The sequence below is a fragment of the Antedon bifida genome, chromosome 1 (genome assembly GCF_963402885.1).
Source record: "Antedon bifida chromosome 1, ecAntBifi1.1, whole genome shotgun sequence".
In the NCBI taxonomy this organism is placed as follows: domain Eukaryota; kingdom Metazoa; phylum Echinodermata; class Crinoidea; order Comatulida; family Antedonidae; genus Antedon; species Antedon bifida.
This window is the reverse complement of record NC_136226.1, coordinates 14507009-14532935: the sequence shown is the minus strand read 5'-3', so window position 1 is coordinate 14532935 and position 25927 is coordinate 14507009. Positions and strand designations below refer to the sequence as shown.

Below are 25927 nucleotides of genomic sequence, written 5' to 3'. Positions count from 1 at the left end.
TTGATACAAGATGTTAATTTGCTGTATCACGATTAATGATTTTAACAAATGTTGTAAACTCAATATCCAAATATTTCAAATCTTTTTTTCTTATTTTTTGCATAAAACTATATCACCCGGTTATTTTGTGTTCTTCACATCTTTGTAGCTCCTTAAAAAAGGATAACATATCTTAAAAATAAAGAATAACACCTGTCAAATAAACCAGTCTCATATTATTGTATACTTAAATTGAGCTAAGTAGGGTTGGGCTATATTAAGGGAAGGTACTTCATAAATCCGGAGCTGATTCGTTTCGAGAGGTGTGGAGGTCATTCAATGGAGGTTAAACAAAATGCGACGTTGCTGATAGAATGATAATAATGCTACCCCCTTCACTCATTAACTCCCTGGACGACACAATACAACAGGTTTTAACCATTAGACAACAGGTGTTTACTGTATTTGATAGGTACGTTATATAAGCTTGTATTGTCATAATGGTGATTTTCCATCTTTCAGGTGTATTTTTTACATTATATAATTGCAGTGTAATGTACAATGTAATCTGGTATGGAATAAGTACGACAATACTCACATTGGAGAGATGAGAAGAAGGTAAATAAACCAAATGTCATTGCTGTCAATAGCCTACCTTCCCATGTTGTAAAAGCTCCAAGACTAAATCAATTCAACAAGTCGCTGCTTAATGATCATTGGAAGACTCTTGACTGCCAATTTACTTTTTCACACTTATAAACACATCATCTTTGCTTTAACCGACCCATTAACATCAAGCAAGTATCAAGCTACCTTTTCTATAATTGACATCGTTTTGTGCAGTACCGTAATTCATCAGTAATCAACGTCTGACGTTCTACGAATATGTAGCCTGAAATTTGTTTAGGCCTAACCAATATTACTAAGGGGTAGCAATGGGTCTAACTGATGGCTGGACCAAGTATCTGTGGTTTGTTATGGGGTTTGGTATAAATAGAATTTATAATCTACTGGTTGGATATAAAGTACAAAGAACACTTACCATTTTTCGACCAAGGAGTAGGCCTAAAGAAACAATCCGTTATGACGACACAGTGAAACGTTATTTTGTTCATATCTTTGTCAAGACGTTGCTGACTTTGAATAATATATTTACATATCAATAGACTTGTGGAATTTGTATTTCTGTATCGTCCATCTGTGATTGGCTACCATACCACACATCTGCTTTGAAGTTTCGAAGAAATGTTATACTGTATATAGTGTTTAATGATGTTGATTTCAAGTTATTTTATGTATCAACAATATGTTTACGTGACTGATGTTTCGGGGTGTTCATCAATGTTATCACTTGTTGAGATAGAGATTTATAGCAAAACCATTTTTCTCATAACGATATCAGGAAGAAACGATGGAGAATAAGTTGCCCCATGGTTTACTGTACTAAGAACACGTGATAAGTTAATCTCAACAAATGAAAAGAGGTTATCGGATATACCACTTCTGTCCACACCATTGTTGGATATAAAAACTCTGCAGGATCCATTTCACAGACGTCAATCTCATGAAAACAACAACAAACATTATTACCAGTTATTTGTTAACAGATAATTTTATTCTATATTGCTGAATAATAATTGTAATTTATTTTTTTGAATTTAAAAAATACTGTAAACTAATCCATTTATATGGCTTAGCGTTGGAATGCATGGTTGTCACAGGATGTGGTGATATACTGTATAGTAAATGGGTAAAAAAGGAAAGGGTGTCATTTTAACCATGCAAAATAGATACATACAAGAAATTCAGTGTTAAGCACAACATTACTGTCAATAAGAAACACAACATTTGGCACACGCGTTCACTAAGAATATCAAATTATAAATTAAGCCAAACGAAAATGTAATTCTTCATAAATATTGTAATAATATTTTGTCCATTAATAGCTTTTAATAGAAAATAATATAGATGAACTAGTATGATTATTAACACGTCTTATACGATAAACATTTTTTAAAGTCATTAAAGACAAAAGTTTAAACGGTATAAAATTATTCGAAAATCGTAAATCTGACACATAATTATATTAAAAGCAATGTCATAAATTAACATAATTAATTACCATCTTCTCGAAGACTGGAATGAACGATTTAACAGTCAAAGATGTAGTTACACGTACGCTATATAATTTCACAATTATTTTTATAATGATAAAAAAAACATAATGACTTTTAGCATCTGTTACAGACGACGTTTACAATTTTTAAAGTAAATTCCGTCTCACAAAATGGTCCGTTTTTTAAGTATTCCAAATTATAATTACTATAAAAACTGTATTAACACTCTAACATGTTAATACACAGCCGGGTATCTATGACACCCCAGTGGTAATTTACAACCACTGTAAATATTGCACTAATTCTCCTCAATCAGAGGAATTGTTTAAGTTAAGAGACAAACAATTATTATTATTATTATAGATACACGAAATACATTTACATTTTGAACAAACATAGTGAGAGTCACATTTTCGAGTAAAGTATGAAAGCGTTCAATGCGACGATCCTCGGTGACTTATAAATTAGACGTGAATATGTTCATAATATATAATCAACACCCACATATACACACATTCATTTAGTTATATATATACATATTATCAGTCAAAATATGTATGACTATAAACAAATTATTCATATGAATAAATAAACATGGTATAAGACAATTACATAAAACTACATCATTTATGTATTTATAATATACGTTCATACGAAGCTTTCACATAGGAAATCTAGATTTGCTATACACATTTTTTACAATATACAATTAATAATGTATGTGAATGCGCGTATGAATTGTGTTATAAAAGAATATAATAAACAAATATTCGAAAACCGACTTGGTGTCGATAAATTATAGAGTTTAATAAATAATCAACGTAATATCTTATGCTTACGATGAGCTCGTTGAATCACCCTCAAGCTCTGCAAATATATGTCTTAGCTCTTTTAATTTTTCTACAGGATCGTCGTCTAAAGGCGGCTGTTCATTTCTCGTGTTACCTGTACTCACATACATATTATTATTATACGAGTCCTCACTTGTATCTGCTGGTACAGGTTTAAATGGCGGTCTAAATTGTTCGGTTCTCTGTGCCTCTTGTATCACCTCATTGCTACTCGATTCTTCTTGACTTAAGGATGAACTTAAATCATCTTCTGGTATAGCGTCAAATTGGGTTGTGATATCGTCTATACTTCGATCATCAATATCAGAATCGTGTATTCCCTTTAAGATAAAAAAAAACAATTTTTACTTAACATAACATTGACTTTTTAATGAAAAGTTATTTATTCTGGTCCTCAAGCTTAACTGGAAATATATCATGTAAATGTGTTGATTGCTACCTTGGACGTATATTAGGGTTGGGTAAGAAGCCATTTATCATAAATTTGTCATAAATTTTAGATTTATAGTTTAAAATATATCGTTATATTTACGTTATACAAATTACGTTTTATAAGAATACGTTATAAAAACGATGTGTTATATATAATTTTGTTAAAATTACGTTATATAAAATTGTTTTCATACGCAATTATTAATTGTAATTTCATTTGACAAGTGACACCATGAGATATTTTAAGTTCAGTTTTAATTTTAAAGTTGCAATTAATTTGATTTGATGGGATAAAATAATTTCATTACCTGTAACAATTTCTGGCTCAACAGAAAGTCGCTGAGAGTAGTTGTTTCAGAATCCCATCTCTTTGGTCTTCTTGTTGGTTTATTTTTCTTATTCCTTTTCCTTGTTTTTCTACTTCTCTCTTTCTCTTTCCTTTCTTTTGATTTTCTTACACACGGTTTTCCATTTTTATCTTTCAATGTCTTCTTATCACATTTGTTTCTTTCTTCTCTATTTTTTTTGTTTTTGTCTTTATTTTTGTTCTTCTCTTTTTGTCTATCCTTTCGTGGATTTTCTGTTTGGCTCTCATCGTCCCTATTTTTCTCTGACTTTCCTGACTTTCGAGTCGTCTTAGGTTTTTTAGTACGTTTTTTACTACCAACAATAGTAGTTGTTTCTATAGTTTCACTCTCTACAGTAATGTCATCTTCAGGATTTGAAGATAAGCAAAAGCTGTCAAGAAAAGCCTCAGTACAAGGAGAACGACAGCATGCTTCTATAATGTCTCTCTCTTTTGAACGTATCGACGCACTAATTTGAGGTTTTTTGTCTTGAAATACTGGTGATAAGAAAAGAGTAAATTAAATACGCTCATACAATATTATAGAAATGGTATTAATAAAAGGTGGTTATACCTACAAAAGAGAAAATACACTCATACAACTTATCCTTCGGTACGGATCTTTACAAGAAATGAATGTAGCAACTTTCAGTCAGGTAAACCAGTGCAAGAGATATCATTAAAAACTATGCCCTTGGATATATAGTATGTCTTATAGGCATAATACCATAGAAACTAGGATTGAATTTCTATATTAATGTACTAGTACGCTACGTGATAACGGGTTTATAGGACAAATACATTTTCTCCAGGTTGTATTATTTCTCTTTTTCCTTCTTTAAAAAAATTCTAACTCATATAAATTCTAAAAATTGTTTCGACGTTTAAAAAAAAAGCTTTAGCTCTAGACCCACCCTTAGAAACAACTGCACGTAGCCTAAGTTAAATAATAGGTCTAGTACTAGTTAGTAATATCGGTGCCAAAGGTCTTGGCTAATACCCAACGAAATATATTTTAAAAAGGAGTGGAAATTTATTGACATAATAAGAAATAAGCCACCTGTAATTGCTTAGTTTGGTACAAAAATAAAAATACATTTTACTGATTAACACACAACAGTTATTTACAGACAATACATTTGTTAAGAAACGATACAACATTCTGAGGCGTAAAAAAATGATATTAAAGTATAATATATGTCTACTTACACAAAGGTGAGTTTTGTTGTGGACCGTTGTAGCCCTGCGACCGACATCTCCTCTGTAGTTCACTAGCAAGATCTGCCCCGCAGTAACGAGCATATTTTGGATTAGAATCGATACTTCGTAAGTGTACTCCACAAATCAGCACCACAAAAATAGCTAAGTATGTAAGTAATCCCATGCTAATATCTGTAATTCGAAATAAATAATACCACTAATAATGCAATAACATTCACCGGTGTGCCCACATAAGTCTTAAGCCACAAAATAATTAATTCAAATACAAGTTTTTCATTTATATAGCTAACAAAAGGGGAAGTACCAAATAAGCATGCACAGCTTAGTGACGTGATTGGCTGAGTGATTTGATTGGTCAGAGGCTCGCGTGAGTATCTGTAAATTTCTCAAGACACTTTTTTTTTAACGTGACACAATTCTTAGGCATTTTTCTCTCGTCAGGTACCAATTGTTTTCAATCCATTGAATTGTATCATAATTTGATTTTGAACGATTAGGAATGTTTTATATAAAATAATTAACCTCAAAGATACACCGCATAAAATGTAGCGTCTTTCTCACCGCCGTAGTAGGTCTTACCTTCCACATGGATAAATCAAACAGTTTCAATGTACAGTATGTCATATTGTTTTTTAAAAAGTGATGGTAAGCGTTCATACCGTTAATATTTGAGGCTATTTAGGCATACAGTACGGTACTATTCTTTTTCTTTCTCCAAAATGTATAATTAATATATGAGGTGTTTTTTTTTAACTTATCACATCAAACCGGTGATATAGACAATTATAATATTGATACTACAATAATCTTTAACAATATAATATTGTTATAGATTATTATTATAAATAAATAACAATCAGAAGTGAACATTTAAAGAAAAGGCCAATACACTCTTGTTTTAAATATCAATTATTATTGTTTTTATCATGGACACATGTATTAAAATCAATTTCATAAGTCCCATGGGAATATATGACAAGTTTATTGAATAGAAGCTAAACTTACATGTGATAACTTTTAACTGTTCTAGCTACTACAACAAATACTTTTTAATGATATATTAACTCAATTAACGCGCCTTTACCTTACCTACACGGTGGCTATCCTTTGATATACGATTAATAATTCTTCAAAAAAACTTCTATTGATTTTGGCAATTTTTCAATTAGTGGTCTTTATATCACATAACAGTGGACAAATCTGTAATTGCCAAACGTGTTTGTGGAGAGGACGGTACATAACCGTACATGTTGGATGGAGTGTTACCAAGCGATATTATACTTGTACTAATCGGCACAGCAATTGTTAATTGTTTGTCTCCCTCAAGGTTTTATCTCGAATTATCAACTCAATAAAGAAAGGAAATTATTATTTCGTCGAACGATTGAATCTAATTTATATAGGCCTATACTTTAATGTAATTAATTATACGCATATCTAACAACAGCTTGTTTATATTTTGGCTGAGATATGTAAATGGAAGTAGCAATTTATAATCAACAAAAATAATAATCTTAATGTAAACACAGTGTTTGATTTTCGATGTTTCGATCTGATTAAGAGGTACCTATATAACACCGGTTGATCTACAGCCATTTACCAATGGCATTAATTATCATTAATTTCCAACGAATGGAATTGGGTCACTTTTCACCGGCGACTCCCACACCTGTCGCAATTGCAACAATGTTTAATTATAATAATATTTGATACGATAAGAAATTGTTTTTTTGGAATATGAGCTCCATGGAAAATATTCGCTGGGTTAAGCAGTTATGGGTCACATACCCCTCATAATGCACTATTTCGCTTGTACCTTTGATAAACCACAGAATAACTTAATACTTTAATTATAGTTTTGACTGAAACAGAGAAATAATTTAAAATGTTTACATACATTTCATGGCTAAAAGAGAAAATTATTTTTAGCATTTTAGGGTAGGTAATTGAGCCTCTTTCTGCATATGCAGGTTGTTTAGTATGGCTCAAAACAGGCACCAGGGTTATAGATCTCGTTATAATTAAAATATGAATTGATTTTATAGTTTCTACGTATCAAATAACTAATTCTAAGAAAAGTGTTTGTATAACTGTTGTTAGCTTATGTGATAATATTATTCCCACATGTTGATCGCCCATAAAGTGATTCTATATATTCGTTTGGTCTCAGTACGGTATCTAAGTAGAATGGTAAACATATTTCGTAGAAACATTCATCAAGAATAGGGGGGCCATACGATAAGTCGTATAGGTAGCAGGTCTGCAGTGCAATAACCTATACCGAATGAAAGGGTCTGCAAAAACTGATTATAGACCTTAGAAATCAAACGCAAATGTCAGATTGCCAAAAAACCTGTTGAATAACAAATTGGAGTCAATGAGAAGATACACCTTGTATTACGACCATCACAAATGATAATAATATAATGTCATAGTGTCAATTAATATATAGGTAGAAGTTGAACATAAATGTAATAAAGGTTCCCTTGAATTCCAGGTCTGAATGCATCAAACGACCATTTATTGGGTCTACATAATTTGCAAAGTATTCTAAAGTATTCCAATTTTGCATTATTTCTTATAGATATATTTTTAGGCTGTAACTTTGTTATTAGAGTCCTAAATATTGTAATAATTATACAAAAACCTTTTTTAATCAAGCATCCATCCAAACAATTTCTCTCTAGACATGTTGTCCAAATGTTGAAAGTTTGCAATGTACGGGTGAGTGGTATTATGTTCCGAAAATAATTCACCCGTAACTCACTATTGATTTTAGGCTTAACGATAGAGAAAAAACTTGCAAAGCAAAGCACATTGGGAACTTTCCATTTTAAAAATCATTAGGCTATATAGACAATATCCCGTATGAACGAAAAGCTGCATAAGAAAACCTTATCTTTCTTTATTAAACAAAAAAGGCGTTCTTAACTGATGTATTTCCTTAGTACAGCTGTTTAATTTAAGCCAGTCTGGGCTTGAAATAAACCAATTAAAACAATTAATTCATCGCAATAGTTCAACGCGGTAGAGAAGCAATCTTCGCCCTAGAGATTTCTCCAACTATACACTTAAAATATATCTATACAGGGCCTAATGCATGCTACAGGTGAAACGGGGCAAACCATTAAACATTTTTTCTTTCTTAAAAAAAACAACGAAAGAACCGAATGCGGTAGTAAAGTTTGTTCCTCTATAAATTCTCAATGGACGTATTATGAAACCTATAAAATGGGGAGGGGATTGTTTGTTAAATTCAGGGAAGACTCAGTACAAAAAAACAACAAAAACACACGCTTAAAAATATTCTAATTGTTATTAAAATGCATAGACCTATTACATAAAGGTTGAAGGAATATTTCTCAATTTAATGTAGCCTTTACATTATTATTAAACCACAATATACAGCTGTATGTGGAAATTATGCTTTAGGACTTTATGTAATGAACTACAAAAGCTAATAGGGCAGTAATTATTAAAATTAATTATTCAGGAAACAAATACTTTCCGTTTTGAGTCAATGTTTGTTATGTATTTTGGAGTTAGGTTAAATAGGGCACATGGGATCTGTTGGTATTTCATCGGCATTTCTTCTAACCGACACAAATTAATTTATCAAGTATTGGTGGTAAACTGGCTTTCCCCGATTGAATTGTTACAGCATGTTGTTGAGAATGGAGCGTAAAGTGAGGAATGTACTCCAGCAACTTTCGTGCACAATCATTTATAAATTGCATAATATTAATTTTAAGTTTTGGATACTCAAACAGTACTACCATACCTGATTAGGTAATACAGTGTCTTATTGTATCACATATGACGCCTGTATAAGGCTATAAGGTTCAATAAACAGTTTTGTATTTTGTTGACGTGCTTACTACTGAAAACAGAAGCGTAATGTCTTTATATATTTACATGTTCGCCATTTAAGATATCTTAATTTTTGTTTTCAATATGAAACAGTACGATGACTTATTTAAAACTTGAATCATCACTCTTTATTCCCAATTTATGTCAGTTTAAGGAAATCCTCGAGTAACGTGCAAGTCAACTTGGTGAGTAGCACATTGCCTTAATAATACCATTCTAAACTCCCATTTCCTGCTATTCACAGTGCACACATTAAACCATTACGCTTACATATCGTGCCAAAACTAAAATATATATTTAGTTTAAAGTGCATGTTCATCTACGTGTATAATAATGTAGACCTAATAATAGAGTGACGTTTATCTTAATATCAATGTGTTATTATATTATTACGTTTCCCTTGCGAATGTTCTTCACAAGGTTTATTTTGACAAAAAGTACTTTTGAGAGTTGGAATTGATTTAAATGTTGTTATAGTAGTAGAGGTGGCCCGGACGAGGAGCTGGGCGAGACATCATGATATTGTTTAAGCATAGGGACTTAAATCATTCTTCCATGGTTTAACTAAGCTGTCGATGATGTATTTTTGTGTTAATGATTGTGATGACAGACGTCAAAAATGAAAATTGAATTAACATATTATAATATGTGGGCCATTTACACTTTTATATTTATATCCAAAGAAAATATTTGATTTAGTTACACAAATATAAAATGGTATAATAATGTGATACATGACAGACGTAATTTGTGTAAGCACGTGGAGGCGTTGTCTCAAGTGTTAAAACATCTGAAATAGTTCACCTTTGACTGGTTACTCAGTAGACGTCCCATGTCAATTGATTTGTGCAATGTTGTCGAATGGCCAACAAGTGTTTCAACAGTTCTCCTAAATTCAACTTATGAATGGCCCTGTTGTGGTTGCAATTCGTTGTTAAAGTGTGAAATATTACCGGACAAATATTGCCAGATAGGCGTTTGCTTTACGAGATATGATGGGAAACCCAATGAAAGGTGTACATTAACATTTAAAATTTATCTAAAAGTTAAACTCGAGAAAATCAAATTATGTAGAACATAGCAAATTATATTCTTAATATCAATACTATTGAATGATGACGACAATGACGATGAACAATGATAATGATAAAAGTGATTGTATTAATGGAGACATCGATGACGATTGCATGTTTTGTTTCCATTACAATGTATATTACGTAGGCCTATATTATGTAATTCGGTTTAAAAAGACATTGTATCGTTATTCTTCGCCTATAATAATATTTTATATATTAACCATTTAAATTAAAAATGTGCAGCCATAAAGGGCCCGAAGAGATAGGTAGGTGGTATATTAACAATATTACACTTTAACCTAAAAGTGAACCTGTTTGTAGACATCGTCTCTTTTTCTGCTATCCATTTTGGTTTATGATTCAATTCAAGTTCAAGTTATGAAAGCTAATAGTCTAAATATCCTGGGGGTAATTTCATCTCACCTACACACCTACTTTACAAACAGCAGCATCCCTGGTATTTCTAAGACAATGAGTTCAAAGGCTAAAGTCATACTGCTGTAGACTTTGAATTTGTTATTGACAACATAATCTTTTTATCTTGGGTGTTCTGGACTCATCATGCTATCCTGGTGGTTCAAGGAAGCGCCTCTAGGCAAGGTACGTACGCGAGTTGGTCATCGTAATTGTGTCCAAGTACTCTAATGAATATGTCTGGCGTTCCCATCGGCACTATCCTTGCTGCAGCATTTATATTTCTGGGGACGACTTAGTAATTAGTGGGTCATTAGCAACTATATCAATTAATTCTTTTGCGTCACGTTTATATAATCCATGGCTTATTCATGATTTAATATACAATATTAGTCTACGTATTTAATGACGTTTGCGTGTCCGAATTTAAATTACAAACAGATAATTTTCAAAATCCAATCTATGAACGCAAATTCTAAATTTTATAATGAAAAAAAAACAACATAATAATGTTTATAAGATCCGTATTATAATAACATATTTGTGTCAATTACGATTTGGTAAAGCTTTTTTTTGTTGACGTTCATCTAGGCCTACAGTACCAGTAACAATTAAGCGCATCTCGCTGCTTATCGAACCCCCGTCGATCCCTGGTCCAAGCTTCACGTCCGTAGTCTTTTAGACTTTAGAAGCAATATATGAAAGTTTCCCCTCATTTATCTAAAATGTATCCATCACTATCACTCTATAGAAGTGCAGTCTAGACCAAGAAAGTAGTATGAATTTTAAACTTTTAATCACAAACGATTGCTGTCACTGACATAGACTATAAGGTTAAGTAATGTGAATCGTTATTAATGTCGATGTAAATGTTAGGATAAAGTCTACATCAAGTCAACATTTCAGTACATTAGTATGCAGTTTTGAAATTCTTATAACATGATACTTTTACAACACACAAAGCTGACATGTCTGTTTCCAAAACTATTAGGCCTATCGCATGCTAAATCGACTTCAATTAAATGTTATTTGTTATTGTTCATTGGGAAACAGTTACCAAAATTCAGTGTATATTTCGAAATTAAAAGGGTAATGGTCAAGTGTTATAAAGACATAAGCAACAACATGCTAATTAAACCATGGCATTAGAAATAGATAGTTACAAAATACGAAAACAGAACAAATACCATTGTTCCATATAAATACCGTGGGAGATTAAACGAACAAACGAACAATACATGGTCAATTTCGATTGCCAATTATCTATCCAATCAATGGAATTCCTTCATTATTACATAAAAACAAGTAGGCCCTACTGTGTAAAACGTGTAAACAAGTCATGAACAAGTCATGATACAGATTGTGTAAAAAAGGCTCTTTATATAACACGAATTCTTGTTACTTTTTAAACGTTACCTCTTCGATAATGTTGATCCTGATCATGTGGTACATTATTACAATTAAAAAAATGTCTAATGTTGGCTTTTACTAATTTGGATATAATAATGTATCATAATCTCACTCCCTGATGAGATGATTTCAGGATTTTTGTACACGACGTTTGCAGTTTGAGTATCGACATAAGAACGATCAATACGGTATAATGAGTCTTACGGCTTTATATTCTTGACAAGGGATGACTAGGCAAATGATTCAGCGGTGGACACTGAGTCCAAACATAACCATTTTAAATAGAAATTTAGCAGTGAGTAAAAACTAAAACTTACACCGTTTGAATATATAAATGGGATCGAGTATTTATATGGACACTCATGATACAGTGTTAGATAAAACCACGAAGGGCAATGACACTTGGGGGTGCGGGTCCACTCATTAAAACATGCTCTCCGAAAATATAAGTAGTGAGCATGGATTAAATAATCCAGTATAAACTGCACGGTAATTGTTTAATATATAGTATAAAAACCTAATTCTCACCTATTATATAAATCACTATACTAAAAATAAATTGTTGGTCTGTATGCAAGCTTCATAGTTTAAACACAGTTTGGTACTACTTGTTTTTCTAAATTAGTAAAAATGAGAAAACTAACACTAACCTCTATTCATTGAAACGTCAAATCTGATTTGTGAAGAATTCGAAAAGAGTGAGAGAGTCTCAACAATTAAAATAGATGTGAGTATTGGTCAGCAAGGCGGTGAGCGTGGCAATGGGTATCTTCCAATGAAATTTGAGAATAGTTTTTTTGCCAAATTAATTAGAAATAATAAATAACAAGTTCCGCAGTTCGGTTCAATGGGTACTCAGTGTAGAATTTAGTTCACACTCGCGCATATTAATTCTGACATTATTTTGAAGGATTACGAGTTCGAATCCTCCATTATTTAAAAAATAGAATTTGAACTATTGGTTAAGGTCCATGCCTGGGAATGGAAACACAAATGTGTAGGCCATATACGTTGCACTCGGTATAAACTGATATCGATTCCAGGTATTATAGAAGTCGGCCACGGAACATTTTCCCGTTTCAGATCACGGAGCTTTTTCTGACAACAAAGAATGATTGATGATTTATTTGTCGACTACAGATTTATTGTGTTATAAGTATGATAAAAATGTCTTTATATTCTGTTTTAGGTATACTTGATCAAAGAGGCCACCCGTATTGGGCACTTTAAATGTACACGTACACCCCAAATCATTACACCTGAAAGTATTGTCATTCGAAAAAGTATTATTCAAAATATGTAAAAACCCTTGCCAAATACAACCACTAAAGTCGTTTTATGTGGTATGTTTTATTTGTTTGTCGCGTAATTACACCGCAACTTCATCCTGCGTTCTAACCTTTCAAATTCTGATCCAAAGGCTAATAGAAAGTCCACTAGTTGTAGGTTTAAGTTCACAATTGTATAATGTTTATATATGCAAGCAAAATAATTTTGAAATTTGTACGTTAAAAGGAATTAGGCATATAGCTCAGATCTAAACAGGGGGCGCTCTCCAGACGACAAGATGTGCGAGGAATGCCTATGATATGCGAGAGTTTCAGTTCCCCATCGGTTATTAGTGTTTCCTTTAATTAAGCAATTAAGGTACGATACATAAACTTAAATCCTAAATGTCTGTGTCTGTAGAATAATTATAGAATCAACCCATATAGTACCCAATAAAACTAGTTTTGTAATACTGACCGCATGTCTAAACAAATTGATCCCATTCTAAAGATACGATTATTCTATATATCATTCATAGATCCATGGTTTTAGAAGTGGTCGTAAAACCTTTTACCTGGTATATTATGTTAACATCAAACTTAAAATATCTTAAAAGATCCGAAAAGCGTCACTCAAATAAGCCTAACTGTACTTACTATGGTTTGTGTTGTGTTCTTGTTTTGAGCGTGAAAAGGTGAGAAAAAAAAATAACAAAGTTGTTTTTGTGGTAGTTTTAATGATGGCTAATTGTCCGTCTCTTTTTAATCGACTTGGCTTGAGGAGGCGATGTCTTAATCCTATTTTTACTGAACACACTGTAATCACATAATGTCAATCAATTAGCAATGATCTCCTAAAAATGTAAACATGTACACAATAGTTCATGTAACACTTTTAAAAAGTATAGGCCTACTTCATTTAAATTAATTGATTCTTTTGCAAATGTGCTTGTACCGCTGTTTTACGCGGGAAAACAGGACAATTGAGATACGAATTGAAGTTTGATCAAAACACAACCAGCACACAATTTGTATCAACATCGACATTCTAACATATGCTAATTTGTTATTCAGACATTAATTAATTCATTAAAATTGTTTATAATACCTACAATATTTAGTAATTCCATATAGATATTGACCGAATGGCAAACTCAGACATTAAAAAATTAGTCATTGAATTGAAAACATGACCTAATTTTTTCTATTCAGGTCATTATGTCACAAAATGTTAACTCAACATTTTGAACCCAGTGAACCATAAATAAGGAAAATATCAGTACTCTTTTGCGTCGATGTTTCGAATCTATTTTATTTTAAAAAGTCAAAATGTATCGTTATTGATTATGGTTCCGATAATAAACAATATATAAATCAATTATAGGCTAGTTAATTACACCGGAATGCACCACGGTGCACCGACGATATAATAATTATATTAAACTCAATTACAAACAAAACTGGTATAAGCCTACTGTTTTAATATGAATAATCGTAATAATTTGTATCGAGTTGCGATAAGATAAAATCCTTTTGACTTCAGAATGCATTATACGTCACAAACAGACCTTTTAGCTTGACACGCGACCATGAGGATGGTCTGCAGTGTCTAACAAGTTCTAATTTGGATAATGACACGGTATTCAATACAGTAACGTCATATCGCCCTTGTTCTAGTTGGCCGTCTGGCGTAAATACTGTCGTAATGAGATAATATTTTCTAAAATAATAATCTCGTTCAAATAATATATTTATATATATATGTGCCTCCTTTGTTTTTATTTCTTTTATTCTAGTCCACCCAGGCAGCGCTTGTCTGCTTCATGTATTCTCAATTTCCCCCAAAAAAATCCAAGCACTCTCACTTGAAGGGCTGGTGTTACGCGAAAGCTCTGCTTCTTTTTCTGCCTGTTTTACTTTATCGTTTTGATTTAGCTCTTTGGTTATTTTATTTTGTATCTCCACTGATACCCACAGCATCGTAATTTTTTTCAGTTATTTGCCTTTGGGTTTATAAATATGTAGATATTTTGTATTATGCTTTTCTGTTCTAACTGTTTTTCACGTTTTGACCCACCCTTTCAATTATGTCTATTTATATTTTTTTCTGTATTGAAATTGAAAGAATAAATGTTTAGTTGTATTGAATTAATAATATGATCAAGTACATACAAAATTAGTAAAATTTTGAAATGAATGTGTCCAACAGGGAAATTAAATTCAATGCAGACTGTGAGTAGAATGGCAAGTCTAATGATCCACAATCAATTCAGCTGGCAGTTACAACCACCCACGTTAGGTTCATAATAGTAACACAATTAGCAATCATTTTTTAAAAATGTACTAACTTAACATTATCTGAACTAACTCGTAATTAGCCCGAACCCACATTGTTTATATTATGTATAGGCCTAATTATTTTGATATAAATAAATTCAATTCAAATAATTACCTTGAATGTGTTTATAGTTATAGGTCTTTTTTGTACTCAATCCCAAGAAATTTCTTGTGAAATGTGTCATAATTATTTGACCATTTGGCTTTGTGGTGAATTAAAACGGACACTTCCAACAATGTTAACATCCTTCACGAATCCAACCATAAGTTGGTCCTTGTCCATCCTGTAACCACACACGTAGTAAAACTAACACTACGATATAAACATCTCATTACTTTTTAAAAGGTTTGAAAAGAAACAAAAAATAGATATTGTAAGTAATTTGAAACATGTTGACGTCGCGGGTAGTCCTTTATACAGGAATCAATATAATATGCCCAAAATAAACCTTATTGTTTTAATAAATGCTAAAAATATTCTTAAAATTCAATTGGAATACGATATCCAATGTTGATAAGACTGATCCATATGGAACGTGTTTATCCTGCCGCCCGCTGTTTTCTTGCAACTCACGGCATAATGTTCGGTGCGATACAAGTATCATTAAATTCGTTAAAAAATCACTTGTATCCTAAAGCATTGTCCTGTTATCACAGATTATATTTTGTGAATGATATAAATCGCGATACCCAAAAATTATGGAATGTTTTATTGGGTAATTAAAATAAAATTGGACGCAGTGACACTATATTGAATTTATGATCAGATATTAATGTTTTGTCATTGCTACAGGCGATCGATAAACAAGAAATCATCCTAATGTTTTTCATAAAATAAGATAGGCATCAACATTATTTCCTACAGATTGTACTTCTGCTGGTATTAAAAACACCGGGTGTACATTAGTAGGTAGATCTTTTGTTTCATTTAACATCATTTTTATATCAAACACTGACTGACACTTTCACACTGACACTCGATCCAAATATCATTTCATTTACATGGTTTTAAACATATTTCGGAATAAAGGACTATTTCAACTTATGCATACTTTCGTTATTAGATGTCTTTTTGTGTATTTTTCAATCTGGATTTGTCTTTTTCAATATCAGATTCTCATGATTGATATTAAATTGTTATCATTGCCATTGACATGAACATAATTCTAGCCGATTAATGTTAGTTTTTTATGTTGAATCATATTAAATCCATTCATGACCTTTACTATTACATCATTATTTATCATTTTCAACTTCCGTTACATTCTGAGTAACGTAGTAATAGCCCCATATTTGACATATTAGACTGTTCAATTTGAAAACGAATTTAGGCCTATACGTATTTTAGTATTGTTTGTAACGCCTACGACAAAATGAGGAAAACTTTTCATAATACTGTACCCCTTTTACATTATTTTGGTTATGTAGAAAGATTGAAAATAAAATAAATACAAATAAATAGGCCTATAACCGTCCGCCCAGTATCGGTAATACTAATTGAAAATATGAGATGATTTAATTTTTTTAGAAAACAAAATAGAAAAATCAAATACGATGGTATACTTGTAATTCCTATATTAAAACAAATTTGAAAATGGTCTTTGAAGTATAAGGTGAAGGTGGAATAGTAGATATATACCTTGACATTCATTTTATAATGGCGAACGAAAGAGAAACATTTTTTTGCTATAAATAGAATATAAACATAGTTTTAAAGAGCTTCAAGCCATTCGTTATAGAAGATTATAACAATACCTATTTTTGTAACACTTTGCGACAATGTTATAGTGATGATTTATTTTGATACAAGGTAATTCAGTTCTAAGAATAGTTACCTGAATTTAGTTGCATACTGTTCTTCGGCAATGTTTTAGTGGGTTTTTATTTTTACGATATTCATTTTTGACACAAAGGTGATTCAGTTCTAAGAATAGTTGTCTGAATTAAGTAGTATTTATATTGAGTAAAGCAGAGTTATTACAACACAAATTTACTAATGAATATCAATCATCATGGGGTTCTAGTTTATACAGCACTTGGGATCAATAAAAATGTAATAATACAATATTTATACAACAGTAGATAAAAATTAAGCGCGAATGAATACAGCAATTGTTTACGTATAATTGGTTATTCAGACATCGCGTGAAGAGAAGTCGGCGTGAACATTGAATACAATTTCGTCCGACCGACGTAAAACAATAAATACAATCTAATTTGGAAGTTCACAACACAGAGCAGCCGCTTATCTTAAATACAATTCATACTGTAGTTCCAATCTGTACAACCGGTAAAAGATTCGGTTATGTATTCTTTTTACCCCGTCATGAAACAAGTAGCCTAAATATCAATTTAATTTTAGCTAAAATTACATTTCTATTATTTATCTGACGCCCGATCTAACGTCGTGCTCAACAATCTATCGGATACTGTGACTAGTAGGGATACCTACAATTTGAGCAATTATAATCTTAAATTACTACGCAATATCATACGACAAATAAACTACGTTTCTGATTAAAATTAACTGCAGTATACTGTAAGATCTCTATATATAGTATTTGATTTACAAATTAACTTTAATTGAGAATATGAAAACAAAAACAGACTAGATTTCGGAAATAAGAACCTATTTTTAAGTACCTCTCACTGTCAACTCATTGCCTACACATGTTAATACACGAAGATCTCACGCTCTGTGTGCCCCAGGTAGGCTATGAAGAACAAAGAAGAAAATTGAAGCAAAACTTCTGTTTACCACGTAAAAACAACAACTTAACTTAATAAAATTACTTAAGCGATCAGCGGATAAGTGTTTCGATAAATAACTGAAAAACTCTTAACTACGTAATTAGTGGGTACTTACTTTTACCGCAGATTATATTGCAAAGCGTACAATAGGCACGTCAGACTGAGGTAGGTCCTGTTGCAACAACACCGAGTTAGCAGTGACAGGCCTGCTCTGGTTGTCGGCTTGTTTAGGAGGCCTACTTAATTCATATCTCACAGTGGGTTAATTATGATCCTCCGACCCGCGGGCATATCACACAAGCTGTTAAAGGGTTTAATAATCTATAAACAAATTACACTTGATTGAAAACTATTATTATTATTATATTAAAAACTATTGGAATATTACGAGGACTTATGAGTCATTGATATAAACTGTAAAATTGCATAATTCAACGCTATTTCATGAATTTTAATCTATCGATATTGGGCAATCTCTTGTTTACACGTAGTAATCTTGTTTAGCAAGACGACAAACAATTGGCTAATTATCTCCTTACAAATGGATATCAAGAAAATAATTGCCTTATTTATATCATGTGGTTACGGGATATACAAGAGTTTTAGCAAGGAGATTAGCTTTCATGGATTAAACCGAAGTGATTACTGCAGAGACACTTTCGGGACCCAACAGAGTGTCCCGGCCCTTTAGGCTAATAGGGGTGTTCCTGAATAGGGGTTTGTAGTGAGTTGCAGTTACTTGTGAATACGTGCATTTGCATATAGGTGTATTGAGCTAATTTTCATATCAATTTACAGGTTGTTGGTTCGTATACTTATATTTTTTTCAGTTTGAACGTATACGATAACATAGAATGCTTAAATAATAAAACACGTTTAAAGAATAATAAAAGACTTGAATTCTAATGATACCGTATCTAATCTGACTGTTTTTATTTTGTTTAACATGGCGACGAGGATTTCGAATTCAAGCACAGTTATTTTGTTAACCAGACCAGATTACGGTATCTTCTATCAATCTACAGTACGGTAATTCAAATATCTCTTTATTATACCATTAATTTGACTACTTTCATTATATGTATTATACAATTTTTCTGTATTACGATGCGGTATAAGAGATTTGATTTCTGATTTGGTTTTAATTTTTTTGTAAGACTACAACATGCATTTCTTATTTCTACGTTGGTAGTAAAGAAGAGTAAATTTCACTCTTCCCTGGTTGGTAGTAAAGAAGAAATGCGGAAAGCAAAAGTTCTTCTGTGTGGCCAGCAGTCGGAAAAGAATCATGGCCAGCTTACTCTTGAGTGTGTCTGGAAGTAATGTTAGTATTGAAAACCCTGTTTAAACATTTCATCCTTAATTACACAAACACCTTAAGACGTTTGTTGATGCTATGACGTATTAGTATAAATGGCCCTAAATTAATTAATCAATTACGATAAAGAGAATGTTGGATTATATTCAAGAAATACGATATTCTTTAATGCACCGAAACCAGTGATAGTTTAAACTTTAACAGGAAGGACATTTCTGTGACCTTCGCTGCTGGTGTCGTCTTTACTTCTAAAAAACAACTTTACGCTACGGACGGATCGTATCATTTAAATCAATAAGAATATTAATATAAAATAATTACAACAATTATAACAACAATAAGTACTATTATAACAATAGTGTGTTACATTATGTAAATCAAGAAATAATATTGAGCTGTATTCAGTAAAATTATACACAATACTCTATCTGCCGGGGGTTCTTTTTTCCTCGCTAAAACGGAAGACCTCCTATGCACACATTGGTTACCCGAACCTTCTGTCTTATATACCGCAAACTATAGACGCATCTTCATCGATATCAAGGTCAGACTTGTGGGTTAATTGGTCACTTCATTTTGATTGGGTTTCTGGTGAACAACTTGTCAGAATCGTTTTTCAGATATTACGTGCCTACTGCTTATGAATTTAAAGAATTTCAATATTGACTTGCTAATATTGAGAAGTTTCATGTTTTCCAGATGTATTGCGCTATTTTTCGTGCAAAATACTTTGTTCCCTACGACGAGCACCCTGTCAGGGAAAACATTGTTTTAACATGCTAACTAATCTATCGCTTAATGTAGGCCTACTACTACTGATTGATGAGTTTTAGATTATTAAACATACTTGGAAACCTGTAATAGTTAGGCCTACAAGTATCTTTATACGGCGTATAAGCCTAATTTGTGTTCAATTGTTTCTATATACTAACTATAGACTATAAGAATATCCCCGTTGGAATTAATTAGAGAAGGAATGAAACGGTATTATAATAATATTGACGTTATGTAATTTATTGACGTATACAATATTGTGGCTCATACATAAACATTTTCATTTGGGCACGTCGGGTATCAGACGGCTTCTTTCTAAGAATTAAAAAAAAAAGTGACAAAGCCTTCTTGAAGGATCATGTGTTTGCCAGCAACCAATGATCGAGGTGAAGGTATGAATATTATGATTATACTGCAGTGATTAATGTGCAAGTAAAGAAGAATTCACAATGTAATGTTAAATTGTTGTACAAAAAAGATATGTCTAGGTGGGCGGACAGGAGAGGTTGGTTGGGGTAAAAAGACAGACAGTAAAATGGGAGCTGTTTCATGTCAACAGACGGTAACACAGGCCCATCTATATATAATAGGTGTGGCAGAATTTAGTATAACGAATAATGGATACAAAATACATAGGTATATGAATAATTTTGTAAAAGATACGTAGCGGCCTTATAACGGCCGTTTTAGGCCTAATTACTGTATTCTAACAAACAAGAACAGTAGAAAGATCAGGTAAATTAACATACAGTATTCAATATAACTTATTTATTTACAACTATACACTTTTAATTCGATTTGGTTCGATAAGCTTCATCTGAAGTACAAGTTCGTAATTTTTAAAAAGCTCACAGAAATGTGTCCTTTGGTATGATTGTGTAGGTAAACGGCTGTCATTTTTATTATCGACGTGGAATTTGTTTTTGTGAGCATTATCTGTTAATCTTCCCTTGAAGAATAACCATGGTCAGTACTGTCCTGATATCTTCCTTAGCATTCCAGGATTCAGTGTAACGCTTCCAATGTGTTGAGTATGACACGCCGAAATGGGAATTTTAATCTAGGTTATTCACACGGATTTTACACCACACACCCTATACGATTATTACCGTCCATGTGGGTGTCGAGTAAGGACATTTCACAGACAAGATTAAAATCGAATTAGATGAGAAATAGTTTCATCTTGTTGTATGAATAAATAAAAACTTACCGTATTAACGCCCGTATCACAATTAATGGAGCACGTTAATGTATTCTATAAAGTATATCAAATTATAATTATGGAACGAGTCAAATTACAATTTAAAGTAGGCCTATTTTGATGCGATTTTAATTCACGGTCTGTGCAGACCAATAAATGTTGTTTTCACAGTAGGAACTGTGTAGTTTACATTAAAATGAGAATATTATACCACGAATTTATTTAAAACGCCATCAAAAACATCTTATATCAATATAACTTTAATTTACGATTAACGCCCACGACTGAAAATCGGAAGAATTATCTTGAATAACGCCCTCTGGTTAATCGTGAACTTTCCAATGGCTACCAGCCGAAAGTGGGCAGATTACCTCATTAATAGCATTCGCTTTCGTAACAATAACGTGTAAACTAATGTATGGCATTCAGTTAATTACAAACTTTATGTTGGGCTCCCATTGGCAAAAGATTGATATATATAGGCTTATATAACAGTATTTTTCTATTGACGAGTACCACTTACTCTTGTAGTTCCATACGGTTTTATACAACAATTGTACTTCAAATTGATTTACATATAACTGTTGATTTTCAGGGATCTTACGGATGAAATGCGTTCCGAAGTAGGGCTATCTTGTCACATTCCTTCAGATTACCAAACACGAAGCAACAGGTTTAATTAATCATATCCACATGGTTCTTGATATTATGACTCATTAAATGTCATGATTATCAATCATTTTATTTTGTGTGTACGTGTATCACTGGAATGTATGCTCCCTCAGTTCTACCGATCGGATGATCATTATTGATTTCAGAACTTGTTGTGATTCCGCGACAAAAAAAGCACCGCTGCCGCGGCATATCACGAAGAATGAGGAAGTAATGACCAGTCGTCATCCGCATCCGCCGGCTACCACATCAAGTAAACTACTGACCAATCAAAATCCAACATACGCACATTTAGAAAGAGGGCGCCAATGAAGTTTTGTAAAATAACTCATTTGAGTACTGTACTTAATAAATATAACTCATTTGAGTACTGTACTAAATAAATATAACTCATTTGAGTACTGTACTAAATAAATATAACTCATTTGAGTACTGTACTAAATAAATATAACTCATTTGAGTACTGTACTAAATAAATATAACTCATTTGAGTACTGTACTAAATAAATATAACTCATTTGAGTACTGTACTAAATAAATATAACTCATTTGAGTACTGTACTAAATAAATATAACTCATTTGAGTACTGTACTAAATAAATATATCTTTACATACCGGTACTATTAAAACCATGCGATTAAACTGAGATCAAAACAGAGTATCATTAAATCAATCATTCATTCATTAAATATTTAATTAAAAATAAATATTTTAGACTAAGTTGGTACAATTCTCGTGAGTTTACAATGAGTTTTTAATTTTTAAATTTCAAATTCAACTTCAACTTAGACCTAATATAGTATCTTGGGCATGCCAGTACATTAGTTTATTCGTTTTGTGAAAACCTCAGGAAATCTATCTGGGTGTGCACGCACTGAATCTTAATGTGCTTGCTTGCAGTCTAGGTTGGGTATCAGCGACATCATGCAATGTAACATAGAAGTGTCTAGCTCTATGATATTAACTTAACATAACCCTCTAATTAATATCTCACTAAAAATGAGACGGGATTCAAAACCAAGGTATACCGATTGGAAATCTAAGCACACAGCGAATCAAACGAACAGCTGGCTAGCAGAAAAACGCCTTTAATATCCCATAGTGTGATAATGGTTGCTATCAGAAGACGCGACACTGCATGTTGTATACTGTCGTTAGACATGACACCGGGCGTGTATCGAGTGGGAATCAAGAATATCCTTGGAGTTCATTAGATCGTAATACAATTATCACTTAAATGCTAAATCAATATTAAGGCACGTCTTAAAGGTTAATACAAGCTGATAATTCGTATATTAATATTAATCTAGTAATAGGCGCTTGAATGATTACATAGTTCATGAACGCTCTACGAAATTAAAATCCAACAAAATTTGAATAATTAATAAAATTAGGCCTACCCAACGTCTTCCCATTAATATCTAAGAAATCGGCTATAACGGAAGGGAAGCAGCGTGGTGACGTTTTATGTTATTCCCGTAAAAGGGACCCGATGCATTTGAACAAGCTCAGATCCTGATCTTCGACGTAAATTCGAAGTATAAATACTATGGGTATTCTAAACAAAATGAATTATTAAAAGAAAACGAAAAGGGTAAACCAGAAAGGGAGGGAACAACAGGGACATAATATAGACAGGATATAAACATGAAATATAGACAGAAAATGTATCGCAGCATTAGCTCTCACACTGTCTTTGCTTTTTTCTACACAAATAACTAAAAAAACTAATCAACATCATACTACATCTATCATCCATCCCTAGTAACTAAATAATAATATTCGTCCATTCATTCGTTTTGTTTTTTACTTCACTCTCCCTTTATTCTATGTTTTGATGTAATCGTAAATGATGTAATACGAAAACAGTTTTAAATATGACTACATTTATTCTAGTAAAGTGATACTTAAAAAAACTCATGGGTTCCTTAGTTCTACATCCGCCCACGTAGAAAGAAAACAGATTATTATGTTTTCTAATATAATCTATTCACTACCCAGTAATGGAAGAATTAACTAACATGTCTCTATCAATCTGCATTGGAATAATAGCTGTTGCCAGGTGTTGCTATCGATCCGTAGCTATCTCTCCGGAGAAAGCAATTAAACATCAAATGCTAAATAAGTTTTTACGTTTTTACCTAAATAACTGAAACGGAAACCATTTACGGTTGTAAATCGATAGAGCTAGATGCTTCAATGAAACATACACGTGTAAAGATGAACTGTGTTATGCATACATCAATGGGTGTTATTTAAGATAGTGTACACAAATAGGAAATGGGGAAAGTATTAATAGCACGCGGCAGTGTTCTTCTTTAGGGCATCAATGTCAATAAATACACACAATTGTCATTTGATTGTGTTTCCCCCCGGCAATATAAGATACATTCCAAATTATATAATTATGTATGTATACTATAACAAATATTTTAAAAATTACACTATAAAATATGCCTATAACATTGGACAATAATCAAGCTGTTTTTAAAAATATTAATCATTTGGACATTCCACCTTGTGGATTCCTGTTAATGAGGCCTTCAATTTGGTATTTCCTCCCCAAGATATGCTGTTCCATCATACCACGTTGGGGCCTATACCATGAAAGCCCATGCCCTAAATGAATGGAGTAGGCAAAGCAGAAAGGCTACCTGACTCCTATCTTTACATAATTATTTGTACAAGTACAAGAAACATTTAAACATCGCACATTACTGGTTACTTACCATAAACGTTGACCGTACTGCCATTTTGTATACTGTATTTATTACCAGCGTTTAACAAATAGATTGTTTGTAATTTAGTTCACGTACGGGGGCGTTCAGGTATGTACAATTGATATTGAAAGTATAACAATTAATACAGTAAATTTAACAATGTTAATTAATTTAATGATTATAATAATATAGAATCCATGTAAAAATAAATTGTTAGGGAAGCCACAAAAAAAGGACAAATTTAATTTGGTACGTGCCTTCAAATGAGTAATTATATCTTTTAGATTATTATCTCGTAAAACATTACTTTTTCTATTAAGTCCGTACCGTATTTGATAATATTCACGTACTTACCTTATCCCGAGGAAACAAAATGCAATCGAGTTACCTCCGGTGATGTACCTGCCTTCCTCAGAGAAGATAATTGAAGATGTTCGGGTTGACGCCGCGAATTTGTCTATAAATAGATGTACTTGCCATTGGTGATGACGTAGTAAATAAATTTAACAACCGTAAACTAGGAAATAATTTCTGAAATGTTGCTATGTAAAAAGCTTATTCGGGATATCATTTTCTTTAATGACGTTAATGTACATTAAACACGCCTAAATGATTTAAAGACGAAAAATGGTATAGGCCTACATATAATTGTTAGCCCATAGCACTTGAGTTATATCAGCTGGGTTTTATTTCGAAATTACATTTAATGTAATGGAATACATTACATTTTGTGAAGGAACACACACATTCATCCTGTTTGACATCCCTCATCTTCGACCAGTGGTACGTACGAGTCGGTTGGTCCGCCACCGCCTCAAGTTGGGAGACATGTGTATGTTATACTGTAGGCCTTATGAGTCTATTGGGTAGATCTAATCTAATCAAATTTTAGTTACGACTGAGATAATGATTGATAGTTGTCAGTCTTCTTACTTTACTCTCACATGTTAGATCTGTACATCAGTGACGGATCATAGATTTGAAAGTTGGTGGAACCAAGGTCCTACAAATTGTAAGCGCTGGTTTTACTGGTGCTTTGATTATTTCATTAAAATGTAGGTCACGTCTAAATATGAACCAATTTACAACAAATAATATAGGGTCTATAATAAAATGATGTTATAATAATAATAATAATAATAATAATAATAATAATAATAATAATCAAT

The 25927-nt window shown here is 32.2% G+C and overlaps 1 protein-coding gene across 1 annotated transcript; it reads right to left on the bottom strand.

Moving 5' to 3' along the window:
• Positions 1-1609: 1609 nt before the first annotated feature.
• LOC144843616 (uncharacterized) lies at positions 1610-24818 on the bottom strand. Its single transcript, XM_078700487.1, has 4 exons — positions 24768-24818; positions 4935-5117; positions 3688-4223; positions 1610-3267 (listed from the first exon to the last, which is right to left on the bottom strand). Exons 2-4 carry the CDS (start codon positions 5107-5109, stop codon positions 2932-2934), a joined length of 1047 nt encoding a protein of 348 aa, XP_078556613.1. The 5' UTR covers positions 5110-5117; positions 24768-24818; the 3' UTR covers positions 1610-2931.
• Positions 24819-25927: the final 1109 nt, after the last annotated feature.

Excerpts from the sequence above, each read along its gene's own strand:
- LOC144843616 (XM_078700487.1), bottom strand. The coding sequence starts at position 5,109 with ATGGGATTACTTACATACTTAGCTATTTTTGTGGTGCTGATTTGTGGA. Across the intron at positions 4,224-4,934 it reads ACAACAAAACTCACCTTTGT|TATTTCAAGACAAAAAACCT; the intron begins GTAAGTAGACAT and ends TCTTATCACCAG. Across the intron at positions 3,268-3,687 it reads TGAGCCAGAAATTGTTACAG|GGAATACACGATTCTGATAT; the intron begins GTAATGAAATTA and ends TTTATCTTAAAG.